Source organism: Malaclemys terrapin, chromosome 24 (assembly GCF_027887155.1).
Source record: "Malaclemys terrapin pileata isolate rMalTer1 chromosome 24, rMalTer1.hap1, whole genome shotgun sequence".
NCBI classification, from domain to species: domain Eukaryota; kingdom Metazoa; phylum Chordata; order Testudines; family Emydidae; genus Malaclemys; species Malaclemys terrapin.
The window spans coordinates 8087143-8100258 of NC_071528.1; the positions used below are offsets into that span (position 1 = coordinate 8087143).

The following is a 13116-nucleotide window of genomic DNA, read 5'->3' on the forward strand; positions in this document are numbered from 1 at the left end:
ACATGGCTGCCATTGTGTGGGACAGGGAGGGAGGCCCTGTGCGGGGCAAGATCCCACCTAGGGCCAACCCAGCAGGCCCAAGAGTTGTCTTTATTAGCAAGGTTTAAAGGCATAGAGCATCCCCATGGCTCAGCTGGGGGAGGGAGCCGGTTCCCGGGGAGGATAGGAGCAGTCGGCTGAAGGCCTGGCGCCAGCTGCCGGGTCACTGGCGAGTTGAGGTTGGGTTTTGCCTGGGGCCGGCACGGCGTGTTTTCCTGGTGGTGATTTATAACAGTCTTGGAGCCCAGACCCTGGGAGTGCAGGATACACAGACCCAGCGAGAAGCGCTGAGCTCAGCCTGTCCGAGTTTAACAGTCAGCAGATACCTCTTGGAATGTGGCTTTAATTGTTTGTTTATTTTGTTTTATTCGCTTAGTTATTCATTTTGCTCTTGGCGAATGTCAGAGCCAAGGGAGCGGGGAGCAGCTCATGGGGTCGGGGTGGGGAACCAGGGTCTGCTGAAAACAGGAGAGACTGCTCATCATAAGCTATTATGCACTTTAATTCCTTCCTGGGGGAGGCAAGAGGGGGACGGGCTGGCAGCAGGAACAAAACACGTCCTCTGTGGCAAAGCATTGTGGGTAAATGCAAGCACCCATGGCCGTTCTTTCTTATTGACTTTGGACGGACCGGACCAAAGCCAAAGAACACACGTCTTGGTGTTCCTGATGAATGTTTTGTGGATCAGCCTAGTTTTCAACATTTGGAATTTTCACACCGTTTACCCATGATCCTTTGTTGCTCAGTAGCTTGTGTCCCATCAGTCTTTGTGGTTTCCCAGCTGCCGATGAGCTGGTGCAGAATAACAACACTAACATGCGCTGGAAAGCCAGCCAACCAGCACGGTTCTGCCCTGAGAAAGGAGTTTGGGAAAGTGGCCCTTTCTTACCCAGCAAACCCACCCCTGGGGTGTATTCAGAGCCATGGCGGCTCAACACAGATAAACTTTCAACCCTATTCACCCTGCAGAGCCAACCCAGCTGGGGGAGAGTGGTTACCTCCATTCGAGCCGCAGGGCCAAATTCTGATCTCACTTGACCCCATGCAATCGCAATGAAGTCAAAAGGTAAGAGAGGGCCGAATTTGAAGACAATAGGGTAACAAAAGATCTGCCATCCTTGTGATCACGTTGGGCCTGATTCTTCTCTCGTTTATACACTTTTACACCTGTGTAACCCTATTCACTTCAGTGGAACCACTGCTGGTTTACACAGCTATAGGAGGGAGCGGAATCAGGCCCTTTGTTTGTATGTTGCATCCCCTGGCCTCTTTTAGCTATCTTTGGCTTTTAGGTTTGTGTGTCCTTTAGCACAGGGAATGTTTCTCTGGGTTTGGAAAGGGCCGAGCACTCTCTCTAAATTAATAAATAGTAATAATAAAGGAAGGCAGGATTCAGGCTAGTGGATCTTTATTTCTGGCCAGGATGCATGAGAAGGGAAGAGTCCCGCTTGAATCTCAGAGCCCAGTTGAATTTGTAGTGTTGGTAGGTAAAAAAACAACAACAACAAATAACCCATATCCATCGAGTTGATGGCCAGAAGGGCCATTAGATCTGACCTCCTGTATAACACAAGCCTTTAATTTTCACCCAAATATTAAACCCAAAGGCCTTAGTTAAACACTAAACTATGTCAGTCCTCGGGTGACTGGAGTCTATGCCCCAGGCAGAGAGCAGGAAAGATCGAAGTGCCATCCGCGCGCAACGACTTTGAAATGGCAAGGAACTGATTAGATGAGATCCCCCCAGTTGATCCCAGCAGGTGAACCACGCTGCACAGAAAGCCCAAAGTACGCCCCGATCCTTAAAGGAGCTTCACAGGATCTGACAGTCTGACCAGCCCCTGCCTGGTGAATGCAGCACACGAACCATTTCATAGACTCATAGGACTGGAAGGGACCTCGAGAGGTCATCTAGTCCAGTCCCCTGTACTCAAGGCATTATCTAGACCATCCCTGACAGGTGTTTGTCTAACCTGCTCTTAAAAATCCCCAATGATGGCGATTCCACAACCTCCCTTGGCAATTTATTCCAGTGCTTCACCCCCCTGACAGTTAGGAAGTTTTTCGATTGATCCAGCCAGAAAGATGCAAGTGCAGGCAGAGGTGAAAGTAAGCCGGTACGGTACGGCGTACTGGCAAGAGCCAGAACGCCGGGCCGGACTGGACCGGCTTCCGCGGCGGTGATTTAAAGGACCCAGGGCTCCAGCCGCTGCAGGGAGCCCCGGGCCCTTTAAAGCGCTGCTGGAGCTCCGGCAGCCACGCTCCCACGGTGATTTAAAGGGCCCAGAGCTCCGTGGCAGCCAGAGCCCTGGGCCCTTTAATTCGCCCCGGGGCACCCAGCTGCCTCTGCAGCTGGGAGCTCCAGGGTGATTTAAAGGCCCTGGGGCTCACAGCCGGAGCCCCAGGGCCTTTAAATCTTGAAAGGCCCCGCCTCTTCCGGTTGAGGCCACGCCTCTTTCGGTTGAGGCCACGCTCCTGCTCAGAACTCCGGCGTACAGGTAAGTCCTTTAAGTTACTTTCACCCCTGAGTGCAAGCAAATATCCCAGGTAACACAGAGAAGTGCCTTTAGTTGGGACGAGCCAGATCCAAACCCCCTCGAACATGGGGAAAATTCAGAACTGGGTTTGAATTTTGCTGTTTAGAAATGTGTCTCTCTGAAATTCACAAGCCAGTTAGGTTCCCAGCAAGCTGCCAGTGAGGCCCCTGGGGTCACAGATTTGGTCTCTGGCTGTTCTCCCACTAAGCATGTTCACAAAGGCCCCCCCCAGAATGGACTTTAAGAATCTGGAACTGGGCCACTCGCCCCCCCACACCCCAGGGGCAAAACTCCCTCCTCCTCCTCCTCCTCCATTCCTTACTGAATGGCCTGGGAGCCCTGCTGAGCCAACACCGCTATTCCACAGCATCCCGTGCCAAGGGAAAGAGAAACCGCAGTATCAGAAACCTCGGCGAGCAGCAGCGACAAGTTGCAGCCGCTCGGGTTCCCCTGCCCACATCCCCAGGCAACACCTGCTTTAACACACGGGGTGGGGAAACCCGCCTCTCTGACGTGTAATGGTGCAAGCCTGGTCCAGCCGCCAGCGAGAGTCAGGCAGGTCGGGACAAAGCACAGAAGACCGAGATGGCAAAGGGCTAATAGGCCCCATGCAATCCAGCCACTTTGTTCCCCCCGGGGTTGTTAGTATCGTTGTTCTTTCATTCATTTGCATTGTCCTCGGAGGAGCTCCAAACCCTTTGCAAAGACTGAGAGAGCCCCATAGCGTCTCTGTGAGGTGTGTCAGGGATGGACCGAGATCCTTTGATCCCTCACAGAAAGGCAGGGGGCGGGAGGTGGAGTGAGCCAGCACTCTTCAGCATTGGGACAGGAAGTGAGGAGTGTCACAGGAGCTCGGGGAAGCAGCGGATGGGTTCAACTGGTGTACGTTAATGCAGAGTTCACCGCAGTAGAATGGTCAAGCGTGTCAGCCAGGGAAGAATTTGGCCCACTGCCGTAACCCACATTGGAATTTGGCCAGGACATCAGGATTAAGGCTTCCCACATACCGTGAACTTCCATTTCACCTCTCGTCTGGATGATGGTATCTACAGAGCAGCACAGCGCCCCCTAGAGCCAGGCTGGGCCATTGCCACCTACTTCCTAGCTGGCACCTCTTCTTGCTGCGCTCAGTCGTTCCCCCAGCCAAATACAATCATGGCTTGGCCCTGCTGTTTACATGATCACAGCAGAATGTCGCCTGGCAGCAGCCCACAAACTAGCCATCGGGGACCAGTTCCTTTGCACAACAGCTCTCATGTTTTCTTTTCTTTAAATCTTCCATCCGCCAAGGAACCAAATACATAAACCACCACCGGAATCGTAGCCGTCAATCCGGAGTAACTCCACCAGTGGGGTTTACACCACGGCCAGGGCGATCCGAATCGGGTCCAAGCCGCAGAGCCGTTCCCCATTTAGCAACGGCTTGTTTCTGCCCCGCAGGACGGCTGGCCCTTCTTCCTTGTGTCTGTACTGCATGAACCGAAACCGGAGTCGCCAACGCTGCAATACTATAAACGGGCATTGAGGGAGAAGGGACGAGGCTTTGTGCTCCATGGCCCGCGCTGGGGCAGAGTGGTCTAGGAGGGACCGTCCGTGTGTGAAGGGGGACGACCGGGATGCACGCGGCTAATGCCAATAGCAAGAAGGCTGCAGTGAGCTCCCTGTTTTCCGGCTTAGAAAGAAGCCGAGTGGCTTTGCTTCGTGGCCTGTTTGTTTAGTTCTCTTGGAGGCTGCGCAGGGATCCCGGCCGGTGCTGCCACCGATTTGCAGGAGTGCAGCCTGTTTGCCGTGAGCTTCCTTGGACAAATACAGCTTGGGAAGCCTTCGCCGAGCAGCATGCATTGGGGCTCGTTGGAGTCAGCGGAAAGACTGCCGGGGACCTCAGTGGGCTCTGGATGAGGCCATGAGTGAGTGAGGCAGAAAACCGTGTGGGAGGAGGTTTCTCTCTCCATTTCCCTTGCACTTAAAACTCTTTTTTTTTTTTTATTAAAGAAAAGGTCTCCCAGCTGCAAGCCTTTCTCAAATCCCCCGCCAAACAGCTGGCCAGGGGAAGGTGCCAATAAACCATCATCTACTCACAGAGATTTCTCAGACCCTGGGCCATCCTGGGCTTTGGCAGGGAGCGGGCTCCAGGAGGTACCCGAGATGCGCTTCCTCTCAGCAAAGCAGCTCTTCTTCCTCCCCGCTCCCCCCCAACCAAGCAACTTCATTCCAGCCTGTCGGTTTGTAAAGGAGGTGATCCCTCCACACTGGAGCCCAAGCCATAGGGAACCGTGGGATGGCCCAGAGTGTGAGGCATAAAGGGGGATGCATCATAGCCACGGGGAGGCATCATGGTCCCGGGGTGAACTGTTGTTCTGCGTGTGTCAGTGGCTTCCAATTAAATCAGGGCCCCGTGTGTCAGGTGCTGCCCAGACACAGAGTGAGAGACAGCCCCTGCCCCAAGGAGCTCATCATCTAAACAGACAGGACAGGCCAAGGGCAGGAGGGGAGACACATATAGGCAATGATTTGACTCCTTGTCCGCTGCCCTTATCTACAAGACAAACTTCTTGGGATGTGGCACAACTTGACACTAGCTGCTTTGTATTTGCATATAACCATAGCGGGTGGCTGGTACAAGCAGCCAGGGAAAGGGCAGAGACATCCACTGTAGGATCTTCTGTTCCATTTATCCCGGAGAATTCACCCCGGTGAGCAGATCTCCCCTTCTCTCCCATGCAGTGTCCCAAGCCGGCTTGCTCCCTTCTACTGGGGCATCTTGCCCATTGATCTGAGCAAAAGGGTTGTTAATTTGCCTAACCGGTTACGACCCAGTCGATCAAAACAAACGGTTTCCAGTTTTACTTTCCCATCAGATAAAATAAATAAGCCATGCACATTTAGCAGAAGGCCGGGAGGCCTGGGATTTCACAGTCACCTGAGTGGACTAGCCTGGTCCGCCAGATTGCCTGCCCGCTGGCTGGCGTCCCTTTGCACATCGCCACTGCCAAGACATGACACAGGATGCTGGTGTTCCATCGGCAAGTGAGCCTAAGGGGAATTTACCCCTGATTGACCTGCTAGGAGCCAGACTGTGCTGGCCTCAGCTGGAGGTCTCGCTCGCTCGCTTTCTCTATTTGCTGATTTCACTTGGAAAGAAGGTTGAATTCTGAAGGATTTAAGGAAAAGATTAAAAAAAACCTCTTCCTGGGCAGTAATGTGGAGAAGCCAAGGAGGAAACTCCGAGCCTCCCCCAGAGCTGGATTCACACCTGCCAGCTTTTCCCTCCCTCTCTCCCGAGTTCTTACGCCCTGCACCATTCCTGTAGGTGCTGCAACAAAGCCGGGGCAAAGGAAGGAATTTGGCCTTCACGCCACCAACCCCTGATCCCTTTTTTCCCTCTGCGGCATAGTACGTTTTTCATTCCCGTTTTCCGTGTTGGCTGCTTTTTTGAGCCCGTGATGGTTACGCTTTGGGCTGGTCGCTGCTGTAGGCGTTTGGGCTGCTGTAGGCTGAACATAGGACAGCAGCAATAAGCGAGTATTATAGGAAAGGGCAAGAGGACCCCACAGCTGCTGAAATGGAGAAGGAGACAGGGAAGAGGGAGGAAGCAAGGCTGTGTCATGATTTAGCTGCTTTACGGGGCGGGAGGTCTCACTTCTCCTGCAGGGGAGACCAAGACAAGGAAGGAAGGGAAGTGGGGAGGGGAAAGGGGGTTGCGTGTGCGGAGCAGTTTAAAGAAACATTTGCAAGTCCTGAAATGAGACTGCTGACTCTCTGGCTGTTTCTCAGTCCCACCTTGTTACGTATTCAGTCCCATGGTCAAGTGATGGAAGAAACGAGAGGCTCCCTTCAAGACGTGGATACAGCAGGAAAGCGAGTGGCTCTGTCTGGGGCTGAAGGATCCACAGGCAGGATTGACTTTATGTCTGTCACTAGGAGGTGATGCTGGGGGTGGCAGGAGTGACACCTCTGAAAATAACCAGCTCTGAAGCAAGATGGCAGACAGGATTTAACCTAGAGAACACCAGGGGCAATTAACCTTCTTGGACAAACTGATGGGCTCTTCTGAATTGTCACCTCTCAGTATCTCTGTGCAGTTCAATGACCGGCGTGCTCCAGACACAGCAGCAGCAGGCAGAAAAACCCAGGGTTCGGCTGTATTATTTAAGATACAACATCGTTCCACAGATCAGAGACTTCTCCTCCCCTTGGTAGGGCAGGCAGCGCGGGGCACCTCATTGTAAAGAGGCAGAAATGGTGGGAGGCTTCGGGGATGGAAGGAGAATGAGGTTCCGGTGGAGGAGCGGCTGCAAGGGTTGGGGTGGTTTTGTTTGGAAGTCAGAAGAGTAAGACAAACAAGGGTATAAAATAAATTCAGTAAAGGCCAGTCAAAGGTGCTCCTGTGGCCTTGTCCGGCCTGGGCAGCCACTGAGCCCTTGAATTAGCCCAAATCACTAGTCCCTGTCCTCGTGGGAAGCCACCACCTGCTGGCACTAAACTATGGCGAGTAACAGGATGCAGACTTGTCTTGTACACTGATGACTCTCAGGAAAGGAGCTCTCGGACACAAGAGCTTTGGGATGCTGCGGCCAAGAGAACTAAACTAGCAGCAGAGGCCCAGCTGTCTCAAGGGCGGGACGTTGAACCTCTGACCTTCAAGTGACAAGTTCAAATCCACCCACAGGGCTTAGCCACCTAAAGGCCTTGCCCACTGATGGCTGCTTGGTGGCCTCCATGAAATGAGTTGGTGACCTCAGTGGAGTGCCCAGTGGATGGGAGTCGGTGTGACAGTCTATCACCACGCCTGGTGAGTTCAGGCAGGAAGCTGAGGATTCAATGGGCCGTGGAATCTCTCTCCTTGGGGGGGAGGGATAGCTCAGTGGTTTGAGTATTAGCCTGGTAAACCCAGAGCTGTGAGTTCAATCCTTGAGGGGGGCCACTTAGGGATCTGGGCAAAATCAGTACGTGGTCCTGCTAGTGAAGGTTGGGGGCTGGACTTGATGACCTTTCAGGGTCCCTTCCAGTTCTATGAGATAGGTATATTCTCAATATATTATTAAACCTTTCAAAATGATCCCCCAAGCCAGTGTTGAGACACATTGTGGTGAGCATGAAGGAGAAGCATGTATGGCTCCTGGCCTGCGATTTGACTGTAGCACTGTCAGTCCAGCATCTTTCAACATCCTTCAAGGATAGAGGGGAGGTCAAAGCAAAAGAGTTTTGGTAGGTGATAATCCTTGGCTCTCAGAGAGTCAGGGATAACGCAACCCCCTTCACCAAGTGCCTAGCCCCGTCGTCATTCTCAACTGCTTTGCCCAGAGCTCACTGAACTCCCCTCTAACGTCCCCCCCATCTGACTTCCCTCTTCCTTCCCCCTCCATCTGCTTTCACTGAACTTGCAGGCTCCCAGACGCAGCTGGGCCGCCTCTTCCCTCCATCTGCCCCTTTGATGTGCAATAACGACTTGCAGATTTCAGTTGCTGAGGTTCTCACTAAGCTAGGTGATTCAGAGCTCCAGCAAATGGCTCATGAACATCGCTGGTACCACGAGGAAGCTGCCAGGGTCCCAGGGTCCCAGCCCTGGGGGATGCCGCTCCGCCCGAGTCTCCTAAATGTTGCTGACCTTCCTTAAGATACTGCAATACTGAGTGAACACAGATCCAAGCACAGATCCAGTCGTGGGGGGGAGAGAGAGAGAAATTGTTTTCTAGCCATTATACGCCTCTTCTTTTTGTCCCCAAACACTAGGAATCTGCTTCTGCCATCAGTCTAGTCCCATATGCAGCCTTCTTCCAAAACAGATTGGACCTGCTCATCCCTCTCACTGATCTCCCACTTCCTGCTAGGATGTTTAGGATCACTCATGTAGTCTAGACCAGCATCCTGGCTCCGTGCACTCCAAGAGGAGTGAGGCCACTGGTCCAGTCAGTCCTGGGTTCTGCCAGTCCATCTGGTCTAACCTTGCCACTTGGCTCAGAATTTGTTCTCTGGATGAAAGTTCTTCTGCCACAATTTCTTCCAGAATTGAATCTCATGGGGAAATCCCTCAGATCTCCTGCTGTTACCCTGCTAAGTCCCAGTGCTGCCGAAGAAGGTGCAGGAGAAATCATAATGCACCATAGTCGGTAGGAGACAGGGTACAACCTTCCAGTCACCGGCAGATGGTCAGCCGATCCCTGAAGGTTGAGATCTTGTCAAATGACACACGATACAGTGTCTGCGTCAGGCCCAGTCCTGCTCCCTTTGCTGGCCCATAGGAGTTTTGCCAGTGATTTCCATGAGAACTAGGTTGGGCTCAGAAATATTGATGGTTCACCATGGGGATGAATGTCACCATCTTGTTCTTCTTAACTACCCCACCTTCCCTACCCCCTGCCCTACAGACGAGGCCTGCTCCAGGAACTTCGCACTGATGGCTGTCTGGGCTCACGCCCCAGGGGAAGTTAAAGACCTCCACCCTGGGGCCTGAAGGGAGCGAGCTAGGAAGGGAACCCCTCCCCGCAGTGAGGGATTTGCTTCCCCTGGGATTCCCTCTCTCCTCCCTTCTAAGCAGCACATTCGAGCTGCTTTTCCCCCCATTGCGAATGGCCCAATATCCTTGCCCTGCCCTGCCCTGCCCTTCGGAGCCCTTCTGCACCTGTAGCTGAAGAGGATGGAACTGGGTGGTGGTCTCATGACTGTGCAGCCTCCTTACCAAGGCAGGGAGCGGGGCAGGGGGGCAGCGTTTGAGAACTAAAATGGTGAGCATCACCCCTGCTCTGCCTTTGACCTCCCCCTCCATCTTCTCCCCGGGCTCCATGGCTCCCATCCTGTGAAGGTTTCGAGCCCGCCTACCCTAGGGAGGCTACCCCTGGCAGGCAGGGGTCACGGGGTGTGAATTCAGCCCTCCAGCTCAGCTCCGGCCTGTGCTGGCCAGAGGCGGAGCTAACCCAGCTCCGGGGTGGGTCTGGGCTGGGCTGCCTGCCGGTGGTCCAGTGGCCGGGGGTTTAGCTGGGGGCTGTGCGGTACGAGCCCGGAGGAAAAAGAGCCTGTCAGGCCGGAGTGGCTGCTCCCAGAAGGTGTGCTGGAGACGGCGCCCTTGGGAGCTGTCTCTGCCCCAAAGCCCCACAGGATAGTTAGTGAGCAGGCCTGATGCTGCTCTGAACCTGCTGCCTGGCAGTGGGGCCTCCTGACCCCTCGGAGCAGCCTAGGCCGGGCACAGAGTGGAGGGCGTGAGGCTGGGTGGAAGCTCCATCACTAGGGCCCTACCAAATTCACAACCATGAAAAACGCGTCCCGGACCGTGGAAATCTGGTCCATTGGGTGCTTTTACCCTACACTCTACAGATTTCACGGGGGAGACCAGCGCTTCTCAAAGTGGGGGTCCTGACCCAAAAGGGAGTTGCAGGGGGTCACAAGGTTATTTTAGGGGGGTTGCGGTATTGCCGCCCTTACTTCTGTGCTGCCTTCAGCGCTGGGCGGCCGGAGAGCGGCGGTTGTTTGCCGGGCGCCCAGCTCTGAAGGTGGTGCCCAGGAAGGGCGGGGCCATCCTATGCCATCCTTACTTCTGCGCTGCTGCTGGCGGCGGCTCTGCCGTGAATGTGGTAGGGCCTCGCCATCGCTCCTCTGGCTGTCGCTGCGCTGGAGCAGGTGGAACCGGAACCGCCTCCTTTTCTCTTGCAGGGGGCGTGAAATCCTGTTCTCTCAACTGCCTGGCCGAGGGCTTCAACTTCTACACGGAGCGGGCAGCGGCCGTGGTGGACGGGACGCCCTGCCGGCAGGACTCCAATGACATCTGTGTCAATGGGGAGTGCAAGGTAAGTGCCAAGGTCGGGGGGTGCTGGGGAGGGAGATGGGATGAGGCGAGGGCTCCCCTGCCGGCACTCAGACCCTCTCCTGCACTCTGCAGGCCCCTCTCGTGTGCCTTGGCTGTCGGTGGGGAGAGCAGAGCAGAGCCAGCTACTCTCCCACTTGCCCGGGGGCTCATGGACTCAGCAGGAGGCCCAGGCCCCAGTTCTGCTGCTGACTCTTTGTGACCTGGAGCAGGTCAGCCTACCTCTCGTGCCTCGGTTTCCCCATCTGTGGAGTGCGGGCAATAGCCCCGACGTCCCCTGCCCGGGAGGGCGCTGTGAGTGCTTAGCATTACCGTGGGACAGGCTCAGGGCCTGAGGCTTCCCCCACACCAGTGGGTGGCCGTGAAGGTAGCACTGCATGCTGCCCTGAGGAGACGAGCAAAGCCCTCAAGAGCTCTGGGGAAGGTCTGAAGGACCTGAAGGGGCCTGAGACTCCCTCTGGGATCTGAGGGGGCATTGCTACGTGAGCAGGAGTCTCTGGGAAGTTGGAGGTAGGCCCAGCCTGTCCCTTCCAGCTGCTGGGGCCTGTGCTGTGAAGGACCCCAGAGCACGGTGGAAGCCTGGCAGGAAGCAGCCAGTCACACAGGGGCTGCTGATTACAAGCACATGGCGTCTCCTCCTTCCACCCTTTGAAAACGTCGCCTTCTCCCTCTTCCTCATCCTCCCTCGGGGCAGCTGCACGTTCCGCCTCCAGCCGATGAGCGTTCAGCATCGGGGCCCGGAGACGCGCTGGCCTGACCCTGCGCCCACAGTGGGAGGTCCAGGCCCCAGCAAGGGCGAAGGGCCCAGCCTGGCCGGAGGCAGGGAGGAGCATGGAGCCTCCTCTCGTGAGCCAAGCCCTCCAGATAGCCAGGCCAGCGCCGGCACGTGGCAGGGGCTCCTCCACCTGAGCCTTGGCGTCACCCCATCGCTCGCCTGGGGCCAGCATTAGCCGTTGCAGGACCATGGAGATCTGGGGCATTTGCTTCAGGGGGTGAATCCAGCCAGCCGTGGAGGGCCAGCACGAAACCTGTGGCAGGGCTGGGCAAGGGAAAAGGGGGCACCCCTCGTACCCAAATGGCCTGGAGAGGGAGATCCCGAAGCTCCATGTGCCAGGAGCCTTCTCGCAGGTATGGGGGGAATCCCGCCCCCCCCCAGGAGGGAGGGTGAATTCCATCACGGCATCCCACACACACACACGCTCAGCCCTTCCCCCTGGGTGCTCGGGGCATGGATGGGGAGAGGCAGATTTCGCCCTCGGGCCCCATGCTCACGCCCCTTTCTCTTGCCATCCCCCAGGGGTGGCAGAAAGACAGGGGAGCCATGCTGAGCCCCCACGGCTGTGAGGGGTAGGGGGCAGGAGTAAAATGGAGGCAAAGGGGAAGTCTGAACCCTCCCGCACCTGATACCAGAATGGCCATCGGGAGGGCCGGTCAGTTGGAGGCCAGCGCCCCCTGCACGCAGATAATCCCCCGGGCTCTTTCCCTCCAGCACGTGGGTTGCGACCGCGTCCTCGGCTCGGACTTGAAGGAGGACAAGTGCCGCGTGTGTGGGGGAGACGGGAGTACCTGCGAGACCATCGAAGGCATTTTCAACCAGTCCCTGCCCGAGGGGGGTAAGGAGCATCCGGCCCAGCTGGGACACGGCGAGGCTTGATTTACCTGCTGCTCATTTTCTTCTGGTTCAGTGCCTTTATCTCTGGAGATGTGGGGGTCGGATACACCCATGGGCTCCCTGGGGTGGGGTGGCGGGGGTCGGGTACTCCTGTGGGCTCCCCAGGGTGGGGGATGTCGGGTACACCCATGGACTCCCCGAGGTGGGGGTTGGATATGCCTCTGGGCTATGCTGGGGTCCTCAACTTGATTTCCCTTGGTGGGGTTCAGGATTCCTCCCCCACCCCACCCAAGTTGCGCTGGGCTCAGGTGGTCTCCCCCACCCCCAGGCTGCCCCCTGCAGTCTCTCTGATCCCAGCATGGCCAGGTTTCCCTGCTAACCCCACGCCCTGGGCTTGTCTTCCAGGTTACAAGGAGGTGATCTGGATCCCCAAGGGCTCAGTGCACATTGATATCAGGGAGCTGAATCTCTCTCTCAACTACCTGGGTGAGAAGACAGCAGGGTCTGCAGCCCAGGGGTGACACTGGGGGACAGGGAGAGTCACGATGGAGCACCAGTGAAATCCCAGTTACATGCCCGTTCAGTGCCAAGGCGCCCCTCTCTGTGGGTGTTGTGTGGGCAAGACCTGCCTGGCAGATCTCCCCGGGGGGGTGGGTGCTGGGAGGGTTCCAGGTGCCAGCCTGAGGGGCAGTAGGGGGAAGTATTCTTGACACTCGGAGCTAACCACTGAGAAAAGCTTTTCCCCCTCCCCAGGGGTGGCAGCGGCTGGCAAAGGCGCGGTGCCTGCCGAGGTTGGCAGGGCGCGATGGGGGAGCTGTTTCAGGGCCGGTGGGGTGTTTGTGTGTGGCGTAGACGCCCCCCTGTCTCTCCGCAGCTCCGCCTCCGTTCAGCAACATAACCCGACACCAACCCCATGCCCCGGCGCTGGCCCCGGCTCCTTGGCACTTCCCTCGGAGCTGGCGTGTTCGGCTGGGGGTTCAAAACCAGCCGCCTCGCTCGGCTTTCCAGCCAGACTCTGCCTCGTTGCTTTTCTCAAGCGATCGGCAGCCGTTACCGCAAGGGGAGAGGAAGGGAGGGGAATGTAAACCTCACCTCACCTGGCAGGTCACCTTGAGCCACGGCAGATGCCA

At 56.3% G+C, this 13116-nt stretch overlaps 1 protein-coding gene across 2 annotated transcripts in view; it reads left to right on the forward strand.

The window, feature by feature from the left end:
* Positions 1-13116, forward strand: part of ADAMTS10 (ADAM metallopeptidase with thrombospondin type 1 motif 10) — a 101246-nt gene that overhangs the window by 75284 nt on the left and 12846 nt on the right. For both annotated transcript variants that reach the window (XM_054013284.1, XM_054013285.1), the window contains exons 16-18: positions 10224-10357; positions 11864-11987; positions 12392-12472. In XM_054013284.1, the coding sequence (XP_053869259.1) occupies positions 10224-10357; positions 11864-11987; positions 12392-12472 (339 nt within the window). The remainder of the gene's footprint in view (positions 1-10223; positions 10358-11863; positions 11988-12391; positions 12473-13116) is intronic.